The sequence below is a fragment of the Zonotrichia leucophrys genome, chromosome 13, assembly GCF_028769735.1.
Source record: "Zonotrichia leucophrys gambelii isolate GWCS_2022_RI chromosome 13, RI_Zleu_2.0, whole genome shotgun sequence".
Lineage (NCBI taxonomy): Eukaryota > Metazoa > Chordata > Aves > Passeriformes > Passerellidae > Zonotrichia > Zonotrichia leucophrys.
The window spans coordinates 4,065,623-4,091,025 of NC_088183.1; the positions used below are offsets into that span (position 1 = coordinate 4,065,623).

Here is a 25,403-nt window from a genome sequence, read left to right on the forward strand (position 1 = left end):
GTTCTCTGTGCATTTTCTCCCACCATATGGTATCCTCATTACCATACACTAAGGGTCCATATGGGGAACTTGTGAAGTGAACTGTATTCATTTTAACTGCCAGATGAGCAGCCTTTTGCTTTGCAAGCTTAGCTTAAGTCATCTGCTGTCTTTATGTTGTTATGGCAACACAGCACCAATAAAAAATTCTAATCTACTGTAAGTGTCTGGGATCACAGTATTTTAAATGCTCCCTGTAACTGTCCTCCAAGTGAGGAGCTTGTTCTCTCAGTGGGACAAAGGGTTATTGTCAACTCCAGCAGGTGGCAGTAAAGAAATTGGTTTTTTTTTTCTTTAACCTTTCTTAAAAATATCTATTTTTCCTTTCCCCCCATATCCCCTCACCTCAGAAAGTCATAGAATTACACAACATGGTCAGTCCTTTACACACCGAGGATTTCTGATGCTCAGGTAGGAATTGCAGGTGATACTTTTAAGTTACAGCTCAAATATTAAAGAGAGCAAAGAATGAAACAGTGGTGGCAGCTCATGAGCTTTATTGAGAGATTTAGGCTCAAGTACCTCTTTCACCAGGAGTCTGATGCCACCTCTTCACCAGGACTCTGATGCCTCCATAGCCACACAGCTATGTTCAGTTTTGGAGCTGTTTTCTTGCTTCTAGCTACATTTCCAAACTCCTGGATCAAACACAAAGCTAATTAAGAATATCTTATATTAATGGAAATAGGCAGCAGCATCCTTAAACATAAATCATCTTCACCTCCCCAGGCCACATGATATGTTGCATCTCTGTCTCCCTGTCTGCATTGAAAGTGAACGTTTGTAGTCTCAGTTCATCAGTTCACATTAGCCTCATGCTGAATATTTAAACACAGAACAATTTGAACACACCATGAAGAGAGACAGTGACTGCACTTTCACTTGGAACAGCACGAGCTCATCTAATAATAATTTAGTAAATCAGCCATTTAGTGGCTCAGTTGTACACTGTATTGTGCCAAATAATATTCAGTTCAACTGAATGCTGGTGAAATGGAAATCCAGACTCCAGTCATGTGGCACTTTTTTTGCTCAATGGAGAGATGAAATGGAAAACCACCCTCCCAAAAGACTGTTTGAATGTAGTGATTTATCAAAAATATAGTAGAGTGACAATATAAACAGGATTTGGTTGTATGGGGTACAATCTATTCTAATTAGGTTTTTATTATTGTGGTTTCTCCTGTGCAGATTATTTGATAATTCAGGATTTGCATTTACCTCTTCAGTTTATTTTATCTATGGGCAGAGAGCAGATCTGTGTAGTTACAATCCTTTAAGGCTCAGTCCTCTGGGGAGCCTGGTGAGCTCTTTATTGCCTTATTCTGAGCCCTGTCTCACAGGGAGCACCGTGCCCCAAGGAGCAATGGGGAAATACAGCTGCTGCCATGGGTGTTGCTTCATAGCATAACAACAATATCAGATTGATTCCTTTTCCCTTTCTAAGGCTATCAAGATTTGTAGGGAGTGATTATATCTTAGACTGATGGATATAAGTGGAATAAAACAGGTTTTTGTGTGCCCATCCTTGCTTCCTATGTGCTGACTGTACCTTTTCTGACCTGTATCAGCCTTTAATAAAAGATATTATGTCACCCTCCAAAACTTGCTTTGGTTCTAACCATAGCCCACTGTAATTTCAGCCCAACAGCTACACTTCAAGGCTGTCTCTGATGAAGATGGGGGAGAAGAGAGTGTGTTTTCCTAGAAAGTGTGTTGTGAAGTTTAATTTGCTCCCATTAAAATGGTGCTTTGAGATCTCTGAACGCAGGGCATTGCAGGAGTGTGAAGTAATGTCTATAATCTCACCTAGAGTCTCCATTTCTGGCCTACTTTTAGGTGTTATGTGGTGGTTTACGTGGTGATGTAAAATATGATTGCTGTGTATTTCTCACAACACAGCCCAATTGAGTGGCAGAAAAAGCATCTCCAAACCATCACGATGCCATTTAGCAGAGAGTGCTGGAAGCAATAGGAGCCTCTTGTCGTAATTCTTCTGAGAAATACAGAGCCTCACAATCTCTGCCCAGCTGCTGACGCTGGAAAACTCAAGCATTTTGGTAAAATGAATCAAGCAGTAATGTTTCTTTTATGAGATCCCCTCCCAGGAAGGGAAGGTTTGGCACCATTTGGAGATCAGGCTGGGTGATCCATCATAGCAGAGGCAGCTGTCCTGGAGTGTCTCCCAGGTCACCCGATCGAACCGGTGGCTCTTACAACTGTATTATTGCTCATGGAACAGTAATTGAGGCACCATGGTTAAAAATTACCTGGTCTAATAGGCAGTGAACAATTTGCACTCAATACAATTATAAGCCAAATCATTCATTTCATAACACTTGGACTAATTTATTTGTTGACCTTTTAATATCCATAGCTCTTCAGTAGTATTAACTGCAACTTGGACAAAATCTCTTGTTCATTTTACATTCATTGATTTTTTTTTTTCCATTGAGGCAATAACAGTTGTTTGAGTACAACCTTTTCTTTCTGCTGTAAAAGTCAATCATGTAACTTATGGAGATATAACTCAACTGGACTGGAATGTCCTCTAAGTACAATAGCACAATCTCAACCTACTTGTACAGACATGGAAATGCAGTTTGGATTTATTTTAAAGAATATTTTGGAATACATTTGTGACTACACATAACAAATGATATATTTGCTGCGAAGAGAATGAAAACAAGACCAGAAGCATTTCTAAAGCAGAGCCACATATATTTAACACATTTTTGTTGCTATATTTTGGGCAGTTCAAGATACAGAAATTGTGACATTTGTTGATTTTGTTCTTTAGGATGACCTAAGTGTCTCCACTAATAATGATGGATTCATAATTTTATCTGCTCATAGCATCTTGAAGTCCAAACATTTGACAGAATAGAGGTGCCCAATTTTTCCAAATGTGAGCTTCAGACAAATGAAATGTGTTTAAAAGTTTTATTAATAAACAGGAAATAAATAATACTTATAATTTGATAATCTGGATTTTCTTTCATTATCCAGCTACAAACAAGCATGAGTGCTGAGGTTTTGTTGATCAAAAAAGCTACTGAAATATTGATGTATTCTGAAAAGCCAGTATTTTGAAGCAATTCTATAAAATATATTGGTGTAGTGACAATGGTAATACTTTTCCCTCAACACTGAAAAAGGAGCCCTAGATCATGTAAAATGCTGTGCCTGCTTTTACTTTCTGGAGCTGTACACAGAAATAGAGTGTTACCTCTGTGAAATGTTGCATAAATCTCTTAAATTCATAGTTATTCAACATTTATACTTGCTTTGGATAATTTCAGCTGAATTATAGGACTGTAAATTAAAAATAATAATACAAGAAACAAAATAACTTTTGTTTCTGATAAGGAAGTTGAAGTTTTTTAGAATATCTGATAGGAGCCACTTTGTTGAAGTTGTCCTTCTGAGCCAAAGTCTCTTTGTACAATAAAATACTGTGAGTCTTTTGAGCACATAAAATATGGTTGTTACACATTTGGTATTTTATGCTTCCCTAGAAATTACCACTTGTATCTGCACCTAATCTATGGTCTGTCTTTTCATTTCAATGGGGTCTGAAGTGGTCCTTGGCTGTAATGAGAATGCCCCTTTCAAGAGACTTCTTTTAATTATGCCGATGATAAAATGGAAGTGAAAGCAGTCATTTGTAGGGGTTATGACTGAGCAGTGTTTTAACTGTAATACTAAAACCCACCAACATTATTCCAGTCTCTATTTCAACATTTTTATGCATCCACTCTCAGAGCAGAGTGGAATATTATTGTAGGTCAGAATTTCAATGGGTCTTATTTTTCAGTTTCCTCCTGCTATTAAAAGTAACCTGAACTCTCAATTTCTAACTGCTCACACTTCCCACCTGAAACATCCAATCCAGGAAAGTGACAGTTTCACAGATCTTAATGATAGGCTGGGTTTTTTCTTTGGTTTGGTTTGGTTTGGTTTGGTTTGGTTTGGTTTGGTTTGTTTGGTGGGGTTTTTTTCTCCTTCCTTAACAGAAAGCATAGGTGGGTCTTTAATTTAATGTGATCGAACACTTGGGGTTTTTTTAGTAGAAAAGAGCTAATTTGGCATATTTAGATATTTATATAGGTAAATGCATAAGACAAACTGAAAATAAAATGGACAAAACACATATCTACAATTAACACTTCAATTGCTACACATCTCCTCTGATTTACCTCAGCAGGATTTTGGCCATGCATTACCAAGCATATTTCTCTATAGATTTAAATGTGGCCAATTGAATTAAGCCACCCAATACAGTCTAGTTTGACCTAATGTGCAATCAATTAAAAGGTGTTAGGACTTGACCTGTGTTTGGAAAGTCTTTGTGTATACAAATAATAAAAATAGATATCAGCCTGTCCGTTTGCCAAGGAATGTTTTTCACTCTTACAAATACAAAATTTGTTATCCACATTGTGCCATACACAAAATCACAAGTCACAGGTAATCTTTTTAATCCTCAGTATTCCAGGGAATTTTTCTAATGGACACAATAATATGATCTATAGAATAAAGCTTCTAAAAGAAGCCTGTGCAGTATCTTTGAATGACAGAATTCAGTGTGCCTGTTAATTTTTCCAAATTCTTTAAAAGTTTACCTAAGTCCAGACCCTTCAAATCATTCAAAACCTTCTCCGTGTTCTCCAGCTATCAGATGTCTTTGATGTGGGTCATGACAAACTGTTGTCCCTAAAGGAGATTATTTAAGTCCCAGCAGAGTGATTTTAATTCTGCATATCTGCTCTCCTATACCCACTCTTCTCCCTTTATTTAGAGACCCAACATTAGCAGACAAGTCCAGAACTTTTAGCAACAGAACCTTCCAAATGACTTGCCAAATGCTTCAGTTGATGATAATATGGTTGGAGCATCCAGGCTCTCAAGTGGCAGTTTATTCAAAGTTATTCCACACCAACAATATTAATGGTGGTTTATTCCATGCCACCCTGTATCTAGATGAAGAACACATCTGTGTTAGCTACTAATTCTGTTGTTGTTTTATGCCCATCATTTATGGAAATGGGACCACTAGCATGAGTGGTGGGGAATAAAAAAGGAGACTGATTTTTTTTTAGTATTTAACTACACCATATTTCCAGGAGCTTAATAGGTGTAAGATGGGAGACTTGCAAGGACAGACTTTCAGACAGATCATCATAATTTTCTTCCTTCTTTTGTCAGCAGTATTTGCAAAGAAGACTCTTTGGGCAGGGTGTGTTTCCCCCGTATGCATTTATCACCTTTGTGGTTAGGAGGAGTTTTAATCATCGATTCTCAATGTTTATGACTAAATGCCTGCTCCCATTTGCACTTCAGCATTTGTTCTTTCTGCTGCCTCATAGAGGCTTCCTATATTTTATTTATAAGCTTGGCTCATTGTGGAGCAGGTGGTAAAGTTATGCATGACTGTTTTTAGTGCTGTACATTTAGGCTGTGATTTTTCAGTTTGGGTGGAGGCTGATGAGACTACAGTGGCTTGGAAAGACCAAGGTTCTAGCTCCCACTGCAGACATGTTTTCTGGGAAGCTGCCATTGAAATTCAGTGGCAGGAATTCAGTGCATTCCATCCTGTAGGCAGTGGTAAGCTGAAGCTTTTTTTTTCCCCCTCAAGTTAGATATGTCTTCTTTCTTTCCCATTTTGCCTTCTTGTCTTTGTGGTATTTATATGGTGTTCACTTCTTTGGTGTGGTTCAGTCATAATACATGGAAACCATTCAGTTGTTTGTTTGTTGGAAAAGTTTTCAGCTTGGTGTGAGTACAAATATCTTTCTAGAGAAATGGCCCTGTTATTTTATACTTCCCATTAGGCTGGCACAGTTCCCTTGGTCTTACAGTAAATGGAGGAACTTTACATTTTGAATGGCTTTTATGAGTCTTTATAAAGCTATAATTGCTGAAAATGATACAATAATGCAGTGCTCACTGTTGATGGGGAGAGATGGGAGGTTCTGGACAGCCTGAAGCTCTTGTGTACCAAGCTCAATGTCTGGGATTTTAGATCTTTGGCATTCTTGTAAATGTCTCTCTTGGTTTTGCCTTTACATTTGAAAGAGGTGTTTGCAATTTTATCTTTTAAAATATAATGCATATAAATGTAAGTTTAAAACTTACTTCTGACTTGTGTCCTTAACTATCACATTTATTGTTTCACCAACTGAAAATAGTTGATAGGGATAGTTTGAGCACAGATGACTGTGATTTTGACTGGAAATTTCAGAATGTGACCTTTCCAAGGTGAAGAAGTGAACTGAGTCTGATGCTGAGCATTTTGAGTCTGCAGAGGAGGTTTTTCTTGCAAGTAGCCATGAGAGTAGGAAGTCAGAAGGCAGAGGCAGGAGGTCAGACATAAGAGTCAAGGAAGTATGAATGACATCATCATCCCTAAGTACCCTCTCAGAAGATGAATGAGCTCTCTCTTGTATTACAATGCTAAAGAGCATTAGAAGGTGATATGATATCCAGACAACACATAAGATAAATGCCTCTGAGGATGCTGGAACAGCTTCCCCCCCACGCCCTCCATGAGTTCATAAATCCTGTGGTGGTCTCAATAATACAATATGTGGCTGGTGAGTGTTATATATTGTGGTCAGCTTCTTCTTGACAAAATTCATTTCGGTTTAACGAGTACCTTGAACATTATCTAATTTAGTTACTTAAGCTGAACAACTCAATGTAACTCTAGATACCCTTTATTTCACCAGACTCACAGCCCTTTTGGGATACAGAGTGGATTTTTTTTTCAAAAGTTTCTGAATAAAAAGTAAGCAGATGTTACAAGAAGAAATACCTAGTCTCCTTTAAAACTAACAAAAAATGTGTTTGTCATGATAAGTCTTGACACAAAGTGCTTTCATCTTGATAAAACTTCAAATGCAAGTTTCATATTCTTAATGAAATCCTTCTGAAGGGAATGCAGGACTCCAGCAAAACATGCAGAGGTGCTGGAGTGTTTGAGGTACATTCAGTCAGAAGTGGATTCAGTTTGAATTTTAGTCTTTGTGCTTCAAAAGCACAGTAACTCCAGTTACTTTATAGTATTTTTTTCTACAGTAGTTTGGGGATATGCAAAGCTGCAGTAGAATTTACTGCTCAGCCCCTCTTTTGGATATGTAGACACCCCTTAGTATCTTCAGGAGGAAGAATTGATCAAAATATTTACTTGTGAGTGTGTTTCAAAAAATAAAAACTAAAATGCTCTCAGTAGAAAATCAGCTTCAGTTTGGAATAAAAATGGACTATGGATTTTTGGTGCGCAGAGTTCTGAGGTATCATATGTAATTGCTAAAGTAATGTTTCCTTTTCTCAATATTTGCTCATTTGTGCTTTTTAGAGAAATAAAATTATTCTCATTTGAAACAAAATGCAAAAAAATAAGACACTCACATAGGTTTAGCTAAATGCTGCTAAGTCCTTAATTCTAAACCAAAAACTGTCAGACTTTTAGCAGTAATAGAAAAGTGGATCTTCCTTGACAAATGCCCCCATAAATTAGATATTAGCTGTAGTCAAACTCTGTCTCTCTCAGGAAATATTTCCACTTGCATATTCAATTGGAAGGACCTTACATGATGCCCACTTACTGCTATGAAAATCTAGGCTTCGGAGATGAAGGCAAAGAAAAATTTCTGTGAACAAAAGAATATCTGGAATAACAGACCTTGAGCTTATGCAGAGATTTCTTTTCACAGAATGTGAGTTTCACTCACTTTTTGCTCTGTCTGTCTGCTGCTCTGTCCGCCCCTCTATCTGTTTATCTGTTACCATCTCAGTGGTAATATGCAGTATCAATTGGATTTTAAAAGACATAGATCTCTTATACTAGCTGTCCTTTTTTATAATACCTTTTACAAATTTAATCAATGCATTTTAATATACAATATAGTTTAAGTGCAATATACGATAAATATTCAAACTTCATCTTAAACATGCTCTAGCCTTTAAATTGTTAAAACTGCAGTGCCCTTTCAATCTACTTACATAATGTCATAAAATATACATTTCAAGGTAAATGAAGTCAGCTACTTCAATTTAGTCCCTCAAACTGGTAGTAAATGAGAGGTTAACACTATGGTGCCAAACCCATTATTGAGTAAATTTAGCACCTTGGACAGCTCTGTAAAATCTTTATTGCTTTCCTGACCTGCTCGTCATGTTCTGTCTATGTGTTCAGTGGCTCTCAGCTCTGATTGAAAGGCAATATATTAGATCCCCAACACAAACATGCTCGGGGGCTGCTTCACTGTGAGCGTAATGACACGGAGGTGAGAACAATTTTCTGGTCACCGCAATCCAAGCACCTTGCAAGGTCTGCTGCTCTAACTCATAGAGGACTTCGGGGGCTCCTTTGTATGAGGAGCAGCTTCTGTTGTAATTTAGGCAGAGCTGCAAAAGGTTTAAGATGCATTCCGAAAACAAGAAGTTAATATCTTGAGCCTGTTTTTAGCAGCATTTTTGTTGTGTGTTTTTAAAGCTGGTTTTTGTCTATAAAAACTACCATCAGCTCTGGAATAGAAGATACCACTGTTTGACACAGGAGGGTTTTTCTGTGACATCTACTTTGTATGATTTGAAAATGTCATAAACAAGAAATGCTTTTCTTGTGTGAAAATATTGGTAAAGAAAGTATGAAACTCAAATTTACAGACCCTGAGAATGTTGGAAAAAAATAGAATCATTGACTAGCTAAGAAAATTGAATGCTACTTGTCAAGAATGTTTCAATAAACCATCATGACAATTAGTTTTATTTACATGCAATATGATATGGCATCAAAGAACTTCCAGTGTTTAAGAACTGAAATATATTTGATATGAGGGAGAGCAGCTGTAAGATTCTATGTAATTACCTCATTTTTTAACATGGTTTTCAATCTCTTTTTAGATGCACTCTAAGGTTTTTAGCTCAGCATTATATAAATAACTATGATTAGTCAGGTAGAGCAGAAATGACTATTTAAACTTTCTTTTTTTTAGTAATTTGGCATAATGACAGCTTAGGCTAACAATATACCAAAGCAGTTTGCGGCCTCTGTATCACATTCTAATTTTCCATCAGTGAAATATATACTGCAAACAATTTCAACTGAAGTGAAATAAATCCTACTTTGCAAATTCAAACACCTGTGCAGTAATTTTCTATCTAAAATCATGGAACGAAAAAGAGAACATTTTTTCAGTAATGTCTCTGTTCTTCTCTAGTTTGTATCTTCAGTATGAGGCAGACAGGGCCCTCAGTGTTGTGAGGAATGAGGATTGTTTGTACCTGGATGCTGTTTCTGTCTGTCTGTCCATGATTATACTGCTCACTGCTCTGGTCAAAAAACAAGAAAAAAACCACCCCAAACCAGCAATTGCAACACAAAACCAACCCCAATCTTAAAAATCAAGCAAAGAAATGAAACAAACAAAACCTACCAACAGAAAAAGGCTGTAGCAACTTAACTCCTCGGAATTTGTTTCAAGAGTAGTGATTTAAAAATCCATCAATTATGTATTACATCTCACTTCATATGTGGAAAATAATTTAAATGTGTGTTCTGAGACAGGGGTGTGTGCAGCAGAAGGCAAGCCTAAATGTTTACTGGGAGAACAAAAATCCTCCATCTCATTTTTGAATTTAGGACATTATATATGTCATAAGTAGTTACTGCAGTATGACAACTATTTTATGTTATATTATAGAGAATTTAAAATTGAAAAAAATGCTAATATGCATCTAAAAGCTTGTCATTTGAAGAGTTGTTCAAGGATTTTTGAAGAGGTTATGGTGACAGCAAAATGAACGCAATTATATCTCTATTTTCTGATCAGAGTCTACAGTATATGAAAATTGAGCATTACTGTTTCTTTTTGGTATAAAATATGGCTATTGTGTAAAATATTTTAAGTTTAAAAGTTTAACTTTGTAGAAAACTGTAAAATGCTTAGAACTGGTACTATTTTTGTAAGCTCCTTGCAGAAATATGCCATGGTGAATAGCGTCATCTTAGAATATTAGAGCAGTACTTAGGGGCTGGGAACTACAAAAATACATTGTTTTACTCAAAGGATGTTCCTGAGCGGTTTTGATCGGGCATTTGAGAATCTGCTCTGAAAGATGCCATGAAATAATAAAAGGAAAAAATTCTTCTGGGTTAATTCTGCAATGCATTTTTATATTTTCTATCAGTATTATCATCAGGATGCTGTAAAATATAAGAACACAGGAAATGCTATTGTTTTTTGAATACCAGTAGAAAATACCCTAAGAAATATTAAATTAAAAGGAACGAATAAGAAAATGGAGGGGAAAAAATTGCCCAAAATGGAGAACTGAATCTCGGACTGTTTTAAAGTCTGCTATCCATGCAAGGAAAATTTCCAGGAAACACTGCATGGTCGTGGGCTGTTCTCTCACTGCATGTATTTTCCTCTTGGGCATCTTTCCATGCATGTGGATCCTGCCCTGACCCCTCTTACCAGGACACAAAGTGGACAAGCCAAAGGGTTTCATTACAGTAGCACAGGACTGATTGGGTATCTTCTGAATGTGGCCTGCTGGGTAAGGTCACAATTCCTGCAGCATGCAATTAAGAATAAAATAAACACATTGAAGGGATTCATAACATTCTCTGAATGACATTGATTGCAGTAATCTAGTAAATGACCTCGGGATTGTATTCTGCAATAAACCCATGAGTGGTTTATAGTGCAGATGGTAGAGACAATTGAGTGATGTATTTTATTTTGCAGCACCAATGATTCTCACCTTTTGACTTGATTAAGCGTGTGTGTGAATAGGATGAACCAGTGATTTAACACCATTCAGGGGTTGCTGAGAGTTGTTACAATTAAGGTGGGAGAGAAAAAAGGAAAAAAAAACCACTACAAAACATGGTAATAGAAGAGAATATTTGTTTTCCCCACAAGGAGTTTATTGAACTCAGCAGAATGCTTCTGTTTTTATATTGACAGGAAGTAATACTTAAGAGGGCTGCTGATTTAGTAGAAGCACTCTATGGTATGCCACATAATAACCAGGTAAATGCATTCTACTTCAGCAATTCTATATCATGGTTATTTCTTATATGTATAGATAGATCAGGGCTAAAGGGATATGATGCTACAATGGGAGACAAGAATAAATGTACAGGGTGATGCCATACCTGGGGTGGGATTTAGTTTCCTTGTTTTCTTTTTTAAAGGGTGTGAATTTGTGTTTGTAAAAACACCATGGAGGCATCTGCCCACCTTCGCCAGATCCTATATAACATGAGCAATGTTGTACATTAGGTCTTGCCACCAGTGACTTCTCCCTCTCCCCTTAAAGAGAGCTCCGGGGTGGAGCAAGTCCAGGCTGCAGCCCCATCCTGCCAGTTGGTCTTTTTATACAAAGTGTGACCACTGGGACTGGGACTTCCAACTCTCTTAGCACAGATGTCAGGATTTAACAGGGAGATCCTGTAAGCATGAGCTCTCTGTCAGCCAGCTGGTTTAGACAGAAAAGCATCTTCTAGCCATTGGAAAGGGAACTGTTTCATTTAAGTCTGTAAGAAGAGGTTTGTCAGAGTCTCTTTGGTAACTCGTGCATGTTTTTTTCCTTGCCCTGCAGGAGATAATCCTGAAGAGAGCTGCAGACATCGCCGAAGCGCTCTACAGCGTCCCCCGCAACCACAACCAGCTCCCCGCCCTCGCCAACACCTCCGTCCACGCGGGGATGATGGGCGTCAACTCCTTCAGCGGCCAGCTCGCCGTCAACGTCTCCGAGGCCTCCCAGGCCACCAACCAGGGTCAGCACCAGCCTCATCTTCCTCTCTCCATGGATCTGCTCTGAGAGAAGGCAGGGGGACGGGCAGTGGCAGAGGGAGGGCTGGGCAGCCCGTCCCAGACCCTTGGAATGGCGCAGGATGGGGCTGCCCTAACTCAGGAAAAGCACTGCTGCGTGTCTCTAAATAGCTTCTCATTCTGCCCCGAGTAACACTTGTATTTGTGTTTAAATCCCACTAATTTTAATCAGCTTCAGCATGTACTTAACATTAAGTACTTCCTTACATATTCCCCTGAGCATGGATCTCTCAGTCTGGGCCTTTTGTAGCACTTCTTTATAACATGAAGTTGTCCCTTGAATGTTTTTTATTTAATTTGGCTTTTTTTTTCAAGAGTTAGAGTATTGGAACTGTGTTTTTTTCAGTTTGAGACTTCCATAAATTTTACAACTAGCAAAGAATGCACATATTTAAAACGACATTTTCACAGCTTTTCCAGTTTTTAAAATGAAGTGTTTTTCACTTTGTATAAAATCAGTATTAGTTTAAAATAAAAGTTAAAAATAAAAAATAGGTGAAGAACATTTTTGTAGAAGCCCTTTGCATTTTGTCCTCTCCTTTGCTCAGCTCTATATATTATCCAATTTAAAAATACATTTGAATGGGAAAGTCTGTTTCTAGAAGAGCAGAAACAAATTTTTTTGCATTACAATAAAAAAATAGAAAATTATTTTTAGATTGAAGTATTTTATGCTTTGTGTTAGGAAGAAAAATTGGTGATTTTTCTTCTAGGAATGGAGATACATATTTTGTATTTCTGTAACTTCTAGAAACAAATCTTTCCTTATGAACATTTGGATATGAGTTTCCTAAAATGTCATTTCCAGAATAAGGTAGAGATTCAAATTTTAACTTGCTGTCAAATATGATGCTCATTTCCCACCAACATAATGATGAGACCAAGGCAAAAAGACAAAGGATATCCCACAAGCTGGAGAAATACACTCCATTTCCTGAAGTGTGCAGTGAGCATCTGAGGTGTGTTAAATGACAGTGACATCAGAAAAGAGTTAACAACAATCACTTGCTTTTAACATACCTTGAGTGGGTCTGTGCTCCTCGCTGTGAAAATGTAGGTCATGTTTACTCCATTTCCTACAAGCAGCCCTTTCAGAGCGAGTGTTCCTCTGACACCCCGAGCTGATCTTTGCTCCAGGGCATCCCTGCCTTGCCTGGGGAGCTCTGCAGGCTCCAGCAGCGACCTGGGCAGGGAGGGCTCCCGGTTTGGGTACCCGGTGGTGCTGGGGGTCAGTCCTGCCCCTCTCCCTGGCTGGGCTGGGCTGGGCTGGGCTCCCCCTGGCTCTGTGGGAAGCTGTTGTGGGGCTAACTCCAATTTCTGCCTGTGTTCCCTCCCCACACAAGGTTTCACTCGCAACTCCAGCAGTGTGTCACCTCATGGCTACGTGCCAAGCACCACCCCGCAGCAGACAAACTACAACTCTGTCACAACAAGCATGAATGGCTATGGGAATGCTGGAATGTCAAATTTAGGCGGTTCTCCAACCTTCCTGAATGGATCTGCTGCCAATTCTCCCTATGCCAGTGAGTATTTTATGTATTTTCTGTATTTTGTGCATTTTCATTAGAAGGAGGCAGTAGATTTTCTCTGATGCTCAATATTTATTTTCTATTTTGAGCACTTGAAATAGAACTTGGTCTTTACTCTCCAAGGCACTGATCTTGGATGCACTTTGAAGACCTTAGTGTTGCCAGAAATTATTCACTCTGTTTTCATATTATTATTATTAATTATTATTTTTTTTATTTGGGAGACTTAAAAGAGCTTACAAAGAGTAATCTCTCATTATTTAGTATGATAGTTTCATAACATACCTTATACTCTAATAAGAAACACTGTCCTCAACTTCTGAGCAAATAATATGTTTATAACCTTTATAAAAACTATTAATTACTACTGTGCCTCAGCTTGATTGTTTATATTCCACTTGCTTTTTAAGTAATATTATTTTGACTTCACTGAGTCAGTAAAATGTGACAAAGGCTCTTAGATTTTGTGTTTTAGTGTCAGTACAGTGAATGCCACAAAAATGTGAGTCATACAAATCATACATGCCATGGTGTGAAGAGCTTATGGTCTACAGTCCCAGTCATGGAAATATTTATGTGCAGGACTAACTTTCTGCATTTTGATATGAAAGGTTTAGTAAGCTGTTTAAATATAAATACATTTCTATTGGTAAAGTGAAGCCCTTCTGCAGCAGAGCTGCAGTAGTCCCTCGTCACATGAGAAATTGAATGAGCAGAACCTGCCCAATTCCTCTGACATTGCTCATGAGGCATAAAGGATTCCACTGACATCTGTAGGAAGCTGACAGCAGAATCAGGATGGAAGGTCTGGACAAATAAACAGATTTATAGGCTGGGACTGCAGCATGGACAGGACAAACTGACTGCTGGAGGTGCCAAGGTTTACACAGCAAATCTGAAGTTAATGGTGTAACAGCAGCAATGAATTATTTTGATCTGCATCAGAATAAAAAAGGAGATAGGAACTCTGAATAAAATAATTAACTCCAAGGCTGCTTCTCTGCTGCAAATTTAGAACAAATTATTTACCCACATAACTAGTACTTATAACCTGGGAATTGCTAACCAGTGATTATTTTTGTACTCTAATAATAATGTAACATGTAATGTTACAAAGTACCTTACTTATTAAGTTGGATTTACTGTCACAGAATCTGCACACTCTGAATTCATAATATAACATGATTGATGAGACATCTCCTTTTGGAAGCAGATGCCAGTAATGCATTTAAAATACTGTGGCAGTGTATTATTTCATATTTATGAACGGAGTCCTCTTTAGAATAGCACTTCACTTCCTAGCCCTGGTTTCTATTCTATTTATATTTTGGGAGGTTTTCTTGGTTGATCTGTCATTCTGCTAATGTCTAATCCATTGAATCAGAAAATGCTTCAATCATGACCTGAAAATTAAAAGGTGGCATTCTTAATTAAATCAATAAACTAATTGCTGTATAGTAGCAATTCAATTTAGGTGCTTTGATTGCTCTCCCTTAGCAAGTACTTCCAGACACAGAGTGACTTCAGACTAAGATTGTATCTGTCAGACTGTGAAACTTTGAACATTTAATTTCCATTAATTGATTTCCTCAGTGTTAACAAATATGATATCAGATTCTCAAATAAGAACTTAAATAGGGTGATTTTTATCTACATAATGCAAATAAAATAATAATTCAAAGCCCAGATGATCAGAATTTTACTCTATAATATGTAATTATTCACAGCCCACTTGTGTATCTAAGTGGTTTCTAAACAGGACAAAGAATGGAAATATGGGATGACACTTTTTTGTCCTTTTTTTGTTGTTGTTGTTGGATAGAGGGGAAACCTGCAGTGCCTTCTGAATATTAAAGTAGTTATCTTTATTTTCATGAAAAGAAATTTGTTTAAAAGCTTGATGATAAATATATGAACCAAAGATATTTGTTGTACTTTGTAGTAAAATTATGGTTTAAGGATATCTGTGTTTAAAGACTGAACTTCCCACGTAGCACATTTGCATTTTGAACACTCAGTTCAGCCCTAGAAAAATCGAGAGCATCCAGGAATGAGAATTCTCTTGTTTCTGCAGCCTGTTATTATTGAGTACTAAGGAATCCCGTTTTGGGGGTCTTTCTTGCCTGCAGTTGTGCCATCCAGTCCGACGATGGCCTCCTCCACTAGCCTCCCCTCCAACTGTAGCAGCTCCTCTGGGATTTTCTCCTTCTCACCAGCCAACATGGTCTCAGCGGTGAAGCAGAAGAGCGCGTTCGCGCCGGTCGTGAGACCCCAGACCTCGCCCCCTCCCACCTGCACCAGCACCAACGGCAATAGCCTGCAAGGTAGGTGGAACCAGGCTGAGCCCAGGCCGGACAGGAGGTGGCTGCTCCAGCTGGGAGCTCCTGGAGCCTCCGAGCTGCCCCAGGGGAGTGAAGGCAATGGGGGATCCCTGGTGGGTTCTGTCCTAAAGCTTCCCCCTGTAGAGAGTAACTGACTCCACCCCAGCCCGCCTTGTGGCCTGCAGGTGTTTGGCAACCACCCAAGCTCTAACCCAGCTAATGCTGCTGAACTGAGAGGCTGTGTCCTCTAAAGCACAGACCTACTGTTTTGATAAACACAAGTAATATTTCAGCTTACTAATACCGTCCTTTTTCTTTCTTTCCTCTCTTATTCCCTGTTGTCGTCCTTTATCAGACCAGTCTTTTGTGGACTCTAGCAAGTACTCCACTGCAGGGTCTCTCCAGGGGCTGGCCTTCTCCTGAAGTACGTCACTCAATCTTCCCTTCCTTTTTGTCCTTTGTCATAGTACACTTGTGCAGAAATCCTACTGAGAGCAAATAGAGCGTTACAGAGCTTGGCACAAACCTTCCCTTTCATAAATGGGAGATGCATTACAAACTAACAGCAGCGTTTTCCACTTTAACTCACACCAGGACAAACATTAGTTTCCACTGATTAATGTACTCCTGTGCCAATTAATTCCAGAAAAGGCACAGGGCCTTTTGGAAAGCCTATTGAACTGTTGGTATCAAGGGGCTGCTCCTTTTCTGCATCCCTTCCCCTCTCATTACAAGTTCTCCAGCATTAGTATCTAAATCCATTTGAGAGGCTGGTGCAGGCGAGGCAGTGACAGACAAAATCTTGTCAAACTGAGGGTGCTGCCAGCCCAGCACTGCCCATCTCATTGTTTGGCTGAGTCTGTTTTACAACACTGTGCCCAAACCTCCCCGTGTGGCTCCCTCACTGCACATCCCTGTGCTGAGACAGGCATTTTCATGCTTGCTTAGGTCCAGGGGCTTCCTTAAGCAGATGCAGCCAGCTGCCTCCAGCTGCCAGAGGTGGGAGATATTCCGTGGTGTGCATTGTGCTTCCTCCAGACCTGAGATTTGTTTCCTTTTCATGAGCCTGTGCAAATTATCCAAAGGGCATCAAGTGGGGAATTAAATCCATCATTTTGTAAGCCAGGTTCAGAAGGAGGTGTGCAGAGCAGGATGGCTGCATTAACTCCACATGTCACTCAGCCTCTGGAAAGGGGAACACTGGGCTTGAAGACAAAATGCTGATAGCACCATTAGCGGCCAAAAAAAAATCTATATGCAAGCAGAGTGGGAGGAATTCATTCATAAAAGCTTGGATCTATTGTGCCTGAAGGAAAGCATTGTCCTCAGTTCATGTTACACTGGTGAACTGGGAGGAGGAATCCTTCAGGGTGCACACACACAGAGAAAAACTGTGCAGAAACTGTAAATTTACTAAAAACTAATAAGCAGATCTTCAGTACCTTCAGTTAGGACTTTGTTTGAAATACAAACTGTGTCAGGAATAAGGCAAAATGAATTTTTCAGGTAAACTACAGCATTTAGGAGATTTGGTTTTGAACATTTAAAAGAATTGGCAGTGCTTACATGCTTGAAGTTTTAAAAGAAACACCTAATAATATTTTCCATCTGAAATAAAATAAAAAAATAAAAACCCTAAACAAAAGCTTTTGAACATGTTAATGTTTTTTTTCCTCTCTTCACCTTGTCCCATATTGTTGTGGATGGAGAGAAAAAAACAAGTAACAGGAGAAAGCTTTTTCAGGCTCTGTGTCTCCTTTCACAAGACACAGAATTCTCAGATTCCATGTACTCAGTTATGAAAAGCAATTATGGAAGGAGCCGAGAGCACTGGGCACAACTGGAGCTGTGTGATTGCCTCCTCATTATGTCACCTCCACATCCGCAATGCCCAGAAACCACACAGATCTGAGCATTCCCCCTAATTTTTGTTTAGCAATTCAGTTTTCATAATGGGAACGAGACACCAAGAGATGGTTCATTTCTAGGTCATCACTGAAGTTCTTGGTGAGTTAAAGACACACAGCCTTTGGTCCTGTGCCTCCTGACACCACCTGAGGCTTGTAATAATCACTCAGAGAGGCACTGCCTGTTGTGCCTTAATGCTTAAATAAACAACCATGTATAAGGAGGCTGTCTTATCTCTCTTGGGCTTCTGGATACATCAGAAAGCAATCAAGCTTTCCTTATGTAGCTTAGATATCAGCAGAACTCACTAAAACAGCAGCCAGGCTTATCTGTTGTTCTCTTTGCCATGCAATTTTGTAAAACCCCAAATACATTATTTCTGTAATTTGCTGGCAGCAAATACAAATTAGTGTATGATAGAAGAAATAAAGGCCATTGGTGGGAGCTTTTCTATTCTCTGCCCTCCCTTTTTGGAGGTGGTGTGATCTCATACCTTCACTGTTTCCCACTGATATCTCTGTTTTCAGGATCAATAACAGGCTACAGCTGGGAGAATTTGCATGACTAGATGTAGCACTTATGGCATAAAAGTGGAGTGATCTAAATGAAGACCTGGAAAGAATGGAAATATCAAAGCTTTTAGGCAGAAAAGATATCATTTGCCTTGTAATTTAATTCAGAATTTCAGAGCTCTTCAAAAACAATGATGCTTTGAAAAAAGGAGCTAAGATCTGCCTCTGTGCCATTTCTTTCCAACAGCAAAAGGCTGATCTGTAACCACAGGGAAATGTCTAAATCATGAAGAGAGGAATTGCAATTATCTCACCTTTTTTGGGATCCTACCCAGGGTAGACAGCTGTCCTGTCCCAAGAGACACAGTTCTTGACTAATTATTGGTGAAATTGATTTGCTTCTGATGAATCTTTCAGATTGAGTATTGGAATAGTATCCTGACATTTTCTGAAGAAAAGATACTTTTTCTAAAGGAAAGCAACACCTTGTCCTAAAGAGCCCTCTATGCTTCTCACCTAAATGTCTTCTGTAGGACTTAAAGCAACTTAACTCACCTTTCCATCCCTTTTATCCTCACTCTTAGCTCCTTGAAGAGCCCTCATGTGGGTACACAATCAGTACAGTGATTCCACACGATAAATCCCAATAATTGAAATGCTGTTGCTCTGTGCCACCTCTGAGGGTGGCCTGTTGCAAACATGTTGGATGTGTTTTGCATTCTCTCCTTCTCCCCTCATTTTATTTCATTTAATCAGTGCAGTTTACTCGAGCTGTTCTCCCCTTGCTGATTAGACTTGTAATTCTTGCACATATGGTGGTGTTTGTGGAGAAAACATTTCCCTCCTCTCCCCCTCCAACCCCAAATCTGTGAGTCTTTTACTTTGGCTCTGTTCTTATCAAATAATTGCAGCTGTAATTAAAGCACAATGAATCAGCACCAGTCACGGGGTTGAGTCCTTCCTTAAGAAATTACATGTCCAGATGTCTGGAATGGCAGGCAGCATTTAAATCATGTGCCTGGAAAGTGCTGCCAACCTGAAGGAGAATCTGTTTTCTACCTTTTGGCAAATAACTGTACAACTGGCATTTTAGAGACACATTGTTTTTACAGTTCCCATCATAAACTTCCATGACTTCCCCCTGTAATGATGTGCCTGCTCACTGAGTGTCACTGGGACACTTGGGATGCTTGATCTGAGCCCCCAAATAATAGAGAGAGATCGAGCTGGAGGTCAGCTTATGTGCAAAACTGTCCCTGTTGAATTTTCATAAATGTCTGTCTGCTAAGAGAGGTGGTGGTTTCATAGAAAATGAGGTAGGAAGATAATAAAGAAATGCTGATGATTCAACTTAGCCAGCAAAAGAGAAAACATCCTGAATTAACATTCACTATGACTCACCTGATGTAGTTGGTGGTGTCTGCTACAAGTGGAATAAGAAAGATGCTGGCCTGCTAACCCTGGAGTCAAGCATGCATTTCAATTTCAAAACTGGATTTGAGAGTTTGAATCCTTTTCTGAGCTCCTGGAAATGCAAACCTGAGTCCCAGGGGTGACCTTTGGGAGGGCTGGCACAGGGGAAGGACCCAGAGTGGCACTGGAGGGACACCCCTGCAGGGCCATGCCAGGGGACTCCTCCTGTTTCCCCTGATTTGGTGCAAATTCCTGCTTTGCCTTTAAGAGAGTAACAGAATGTGTGGCAATGCCTGGATCCAGTCAAAGCTCCCTCAGCATTTGGGGATTTTGAAACTAAAAGCAGAAAAATAAGTTGAAGTCTGATACTCGTATAAGGAAGGACACTTTTTCTACAAGAAAATCAGTAATTTCAGCAAAGTCACTTGCAATTTGAATCATTTTCCAGTCAAAAGGAAACTTCTCATGATTCTTGTGTGCATAGGTGTCTCTTATGAGTAATATATATATTTAACTCAAAGTATATCTAACTACATTGCTAGTAAATGTTTAAAGCTCTGGAATTTTAAAAGTTGCTTAATAATGCAGAAAATTAACTTTTCCCCTCTCTCTCTCTCCCTCTCTCTCCCCCCTCCCTTTCCTTCCAACAGCTATATCTGGCATGATTGTTCCCCCCATGTGAAAGAATTGCCTTGAAGAATTTTATTAATGAAGAGGTTGAATTCTGCTTCAGAGAGAATCTGATACAAGTCCCAGAGTGGAACTTTTTACTCAGGCCTTTTTAAAAATAAAAAAAGAAATAAAGAAGGATCTTACAATAACTGCAGATTTTTAAACAAAGCAAAAATCACCATCCTTGCAAATACTGAAATTAACAATCCACAATTGCAAGGTGTTGATTCGAGTTGTCCATCCCAAATACCTGGGAGATATATTTATTGTATGTTGATAAAAAAATCCACTTTTTTGTTTTGTTGGGGGGGTGGGGGCTTGCTTTTATTTCCTTCTGGTTTCTTGTGGGTTTTTTTTAAGGCTTGATTTAACTCAACACCATTTGTCTTTTATAAATCATACAATTACACAAGGGACACTAGAGATGGAACTCCACATTTTTAATTTATGAATTTTTTTTTAAAGCTGTGTAAAGAAGAATAAAGTGGTGTCATTTACATACAAGCCTGTATGGGACAGAATAGAAGTGCCAGTTAGTTTTTCATAGAAGAATTATGGCCATTTAATTAAGGGTCGGCTCATATATGTTGCTTATCCAGTGGTGACTTGCTGATATGAAGCATTTTTAATGTTCTGATTAAACAGATATCACTCCCTAAAAAGCTGATATTTTTGGATTATGAGGGCGGGGTGAGGGGTGGGATTAGTAACCTCTGTCATTAATATCAGGCTGAAAAATCGTGTAAATAACACAACAGGAAAAGTTCATCCCAGAACACCAGGCTGGAAGGGGTCCTTAAGGTCCAACTTTTCTTGGCAAAAAGACGGTTGAAGAGAAGGGAAGGGAAGGGTGGAAATATCAGAAATGTTTCCTCTGGAAGTGCAAACGCAGTGCCTGCAGCTGCAATGCCAGACCTGCTGCAGGAGGTGAGCACGGACCCCTCTGCTTTGGGGTGAGATCCCAGAGCCTCCGAACGCTCCCTTCCCCAAGCTCAGCATCCCCGGCTCTGCCCCGTGGGTTTGGCACGGGGGGCACAGCCCGGGGGCGCCAGCCTGGCCCCGTCCCCCTGCCCTGGCCCTGCTGGGCAGGGGGGGCTCAGCCTGGGGGGTTTCCCCCTCCCCACCCAAACCCCCCGGCCCAGCTCCCACTGGCGCCGTTCCTGTATCAGCCGACCCTCGGTTCGCACCGCGCTCCCTCCAGCACAGGGATCTGCTTTCCACTGGGGAACCATCACTGTGGGCTGGGGCTTTCCCATCCAAACCATAGCTTCTGTTTCACCACGAAAAGTTTTGCTATCATTATCTGGGAAGTGTTCTTAAAAATTATTAGTCAAAGAGGCAGCAAAGCTCTGAAGATGCATTACCTGATATTTTTTCTTTGCTGTTGTGTTTTGTATGTAGTTATAAATACTGTAGATTTTTTGTGATTTTTTGCCAAAGTTGTTGTTCTATTTATACATTTTAATGTCTTAAGACAGTTTTTCAATATCACAAAAAAGAAAAAAAAAAGAATTTTACTGCATATTTTGCAAAAAGAGCTCACTACCTTTAGCTTGCACATACTTGCAAATTAATTAAAGAAAAAAAAAGCTTTTTGTTTCTGTTTTTTGTTTGTTTGTTTTACGGGGGATTTTGTAAAATATCCATATAAATAATGTATTTATCTTTGGAATTTGTACATTGCTTTTTGTCCCCCACAAGTTTATTTTATTGTGTATGTTTGCTATGTGAAAAGTGCTGATTTGTTTGGTCATTCACCGTTGTATTAGCTGTTTAAATGTGATTTTAATACATTTCATTTATAGGATTGTTTTTTTTAGTATTGTTTAAAACCATGCTTCCATTTTTTTTTAATTTCCACCCAAAAGCCATTGTCTATTTTTGTATTATTTGTAAGTTAAGAAGTTTTTTCCAATATATGGCAAAAAGTAGCATATTATTCTTGTAGCATTTAGTTATGTAGATTTAAAAAAAAATGTATCCTTTGCTTTTGAGGCTTAACAAAAACTAATGCTGTTTTACTCTATTAATATGCATGGGATTTCTCCTCTTTGGAGTGACGCATTTTTGTGCATTAAATATGGGGAGAAACTTCATAGAACTCAATGAAAATACTTTCTTTCTTAAGTCTGCTTGTATATTTCTCTGTCTTTCACATAAATATAAACCAGCAGATTGGATGCCTTAACAATGCAAATCATATTCATTTCACTTGTACATTGTACTGTGCACCAGAACTGTCAATCATCACTAACATTCTAAGAAAAAAAAAAAGGAATTGAAAAGCACAAAAGAACTGTTTTGTTACCTTAAAACAATATAACTTTTTTCTAGTCGAGCAAGAAATCATTTACAACGATGCTGCAACTGTGCATGCTTCCTGTATGAATTTTGCAATGGTTTTCACTAGAATGTCACAGTGTGATCTTTGGGGGGAAGGGAAAGAAAAACAGGAATTTTTTTTTTTCATGGTGAGAAAATAAAAGAAGAGAAAACTGGAAAAAAATGTGAGAGACATCAGTTTATTGCTTCTCTGTATTCCAAGTGATTATTCTAATTCACATAATAAGCAACAGCACGACAATGTAATCAAATTTAAAGCCATATTTTGTCCAGTGACACCGTTGATTACTCTTGTAGAGCTCCACTCAGTCCTAGCAGTTCTGACACCACTTTAGCCACATTTGTAGTCTCTACTCCAGTGTCCAAAGAGCCTTTGACAATGTGCATAATTCCATTCTTTTGCAGCTATTTATCGTGATCTGTTGAATGGGAATTTGTCAAAAATCTCCCCTGCACCACCCTTTGTCTTTTACAAAGTAAAAGATGCAGCTGTTTACAGAATATGGCTTTAAGTGGAAACATTCAGATTTCAGTTTTAACAAGGTGAAGCTTCACAATGACTGGATTGCATAAAGTAATGCCTATTTCCTCACAGTTGTACTAGGATGCAGCTAAAATGAAGTCATCTCTGAAACTACTAACCTTTCACCTTCTTATCTAAATCTTTTTGAATAGACACACACACTGTACAGTTCTATTGTTAGAGAAACTAACTACTGTAGAGATTGTTATAATTTTTTTGCAGAAATTCAAGCTGTAAAAACTTTTCAACTTTCACAATATTTAATTAAAGTTACTTCCTGTCTGTGAATACAGCTCCTAGTTGTGTGTTTATTTTTCTGCCTCTGCTAGTCAGTAGATGAGAAAAAAAAAGAATATAGAAGCCAGAGGCTACTGAATTGTCTTCCTGAAATTAAGGAGAGACAGAAATTCATGGAATTACACAGTGAAATGTGGTGGATGCTGGCGCACTGAATTGCCTTTCCCTCTGTCTCTAATGGATTTCAAAGGATCCTCCCTCAGAATGCTGAATGTTCATCCCGTTAATCTCATTATTTCCATTGTTTCAGAGCATTGTTTGCCCGTAGGACCAACATATTTTTTCTAGTGGATTTCGGGGGCATGTTTAGCTTTAGATGCTCAGTTGCAAGAGCTGTCTCTCTCTAAACCCAGTGATCATGGAGCACCAAGCAAATCCTGCCCTGTGCCACAGAGCCAGGGAGTTGGGGTTTTTATCTGCCATTTCAGTCAATGGCAGCACATCCAGGTGTCCAGTGACTGCTCCAGGACCTGCATCTGCCTTTGCTGAGCTCCTTGACCATGAAGGAGGCTCCTAAAAGGGTTTCCATTCTTCTACCCTTCCTAAATGACAAATCCATCAGCTGCTAGATTGGTTCCAGGCCTTCTGTTTCACTCTGTACCCCTCTGACAAGAGGAACTTCACCTCTGGCATATGGAGGGCTGACATGCTGGCATTTAATTTCTCTGTCACACAGAGAAAGCACCAGCAAGGTTCCCAGGAAGGAATAGGAATGCTGGGTGCTTCAGTTTAAATTAATATTTACTGTAATAAAAAGAAGTTGCTAAAACATAAGCAGCTGGAAGTGGCTTCGTGCAATGTGAAGTGTTGGGTATCTCTTAAATGTGAGCAGATCCACTCCAGTAGTTTTTAGAAAAAGGAGAGATTTTTGCACAGTCATGTTGTGTAATCATTTATGTAACTCTCCTTAGCACCACAGCCCCTGCATCTTCTGCCATGGCATGAGGCAGCTGAAGACCCATTTGATGTTATTCACTTGATTTCCTGAGCTCCTTCCTGTTTACTGCCCCTTGCTCCCCAGTTCTCTCACAAATATCCACAGATGGGCTGCAGCCTCCCACAGAGTCCCTGGCCCCCAACTCTGGCTCCAGACTCCTTCAATTCCACAGGACAGAAGCTTTGGGAAGTGTTTCAGCAAAAACCACATTCCCCATCCGCAGCAGCATTACAGAAGCATCACTTGCTACTCACTCCTTCTCCCTTCACACCCACAATATCATTGCACTAACACAAATGTGCAGATCCCAACAGGGAATATTGAAAGCCCACTAAGTACAATAAGGCCACATCTCAGAGGTGCTGAGCACCTGACACTGAGTTCCTTGAGATTCTTGGTCAGCTGGTCACTGCCTCCTTGTCCACCCACCCGTTGTACTCACACCCTCCTGTCATTTGCCACCTCCTGCCAGTCCCAGCACCATTGTCTCCATGAAATAATGACTATTTGGGCCCCATTTGACATCTCTGTTTCCTCTGCTTCCCAGCAGGTGCTGGCTCTGGCATCCCTTTTCCCCAGCAGCTAATGCTGATATTTCAGCAGCAGAGGTTGGGTCAATATTTCAGATAAATAAGTAATAGCTCCAACTGCACAGCCCTCTTCACTCTTCCTCCCCTTGGTGCCCTTGAGGACAGAGCCAGACCAGAGCTTATGGCACTGCTCCAATTGATTGGCAGCCATGAGAAAAAGCACACAGCTTAGAAAACTTTAATACAGTAATTCCAGGGCATGAGTGCCAGTGACTACCCAGGCCACAGCCTAACAGTGGGGACTGCAGTTTTAGGTGGATTTTTAATATGGGCCTACAACAGGAATAGCAAATACAACAATACAATTTGTGGCCTAACACAAATTTTCCCCATTATTTTCAATGAAAAGCCCAAACTTCATCACTAATGTGTATGTACCCCTGAAGAACTCAATGAAAAAAATATTTAGATGACCATTTAATGCTTTCCTGAAACATATCATAAATTATGTTCTATATGGGCCAGTC

General features: G+C 39.3%; 1 protein-coding gene across 9 annotated transcripts in view; it reads left to right on the plus strand.

Moving 5' to 3' along the window:
- EBF1 (EBF transcription factor 1) overlaps positions 1–23,392 on the plus strand; it is a 266,089-nt gene extending 242,697 nt beyond the window's left edge. For 5 of the 9 annotated variants that reach the window (XM_064724844.1, XM_064724845.1, XM_064724846.1 and 2 more), the window contains exons 12-17: positions 11,022–11,087; positions 11,659–11,836; positions 13,235–13,414; positions 15,550–15,744; positions 16,097–16,165; positions 20,225–23,392. In XM_064724844.1, coding sequence (XP_064580914.1) covers positions 11,022–11,087; positions 11,659–11,836; positions 13,235–13,414; positions 15,550–15,744; positions 16,097–16,164 — 687 coding nt within the window. In that variant the 3' untranslated portion in view covers position 16,165; positions 20,225–23,392. The remainder of the gene's footprint in view (positions 1–11,021; positions 11,088–11,658; positions 11,837–13,234; positions 13,415–15,549; positions 15,745–16,096; positions 16,166–20,224) is intronic. The other 4 variants (XM_064724848.1, XM_064724849.1, XM_064724851.1 and 1 more) reach the window with 1 other exon arrangement.
- The last annotated feature ends 2,011 nt before the right edge of the window (positions 23,393–25,403 follow it).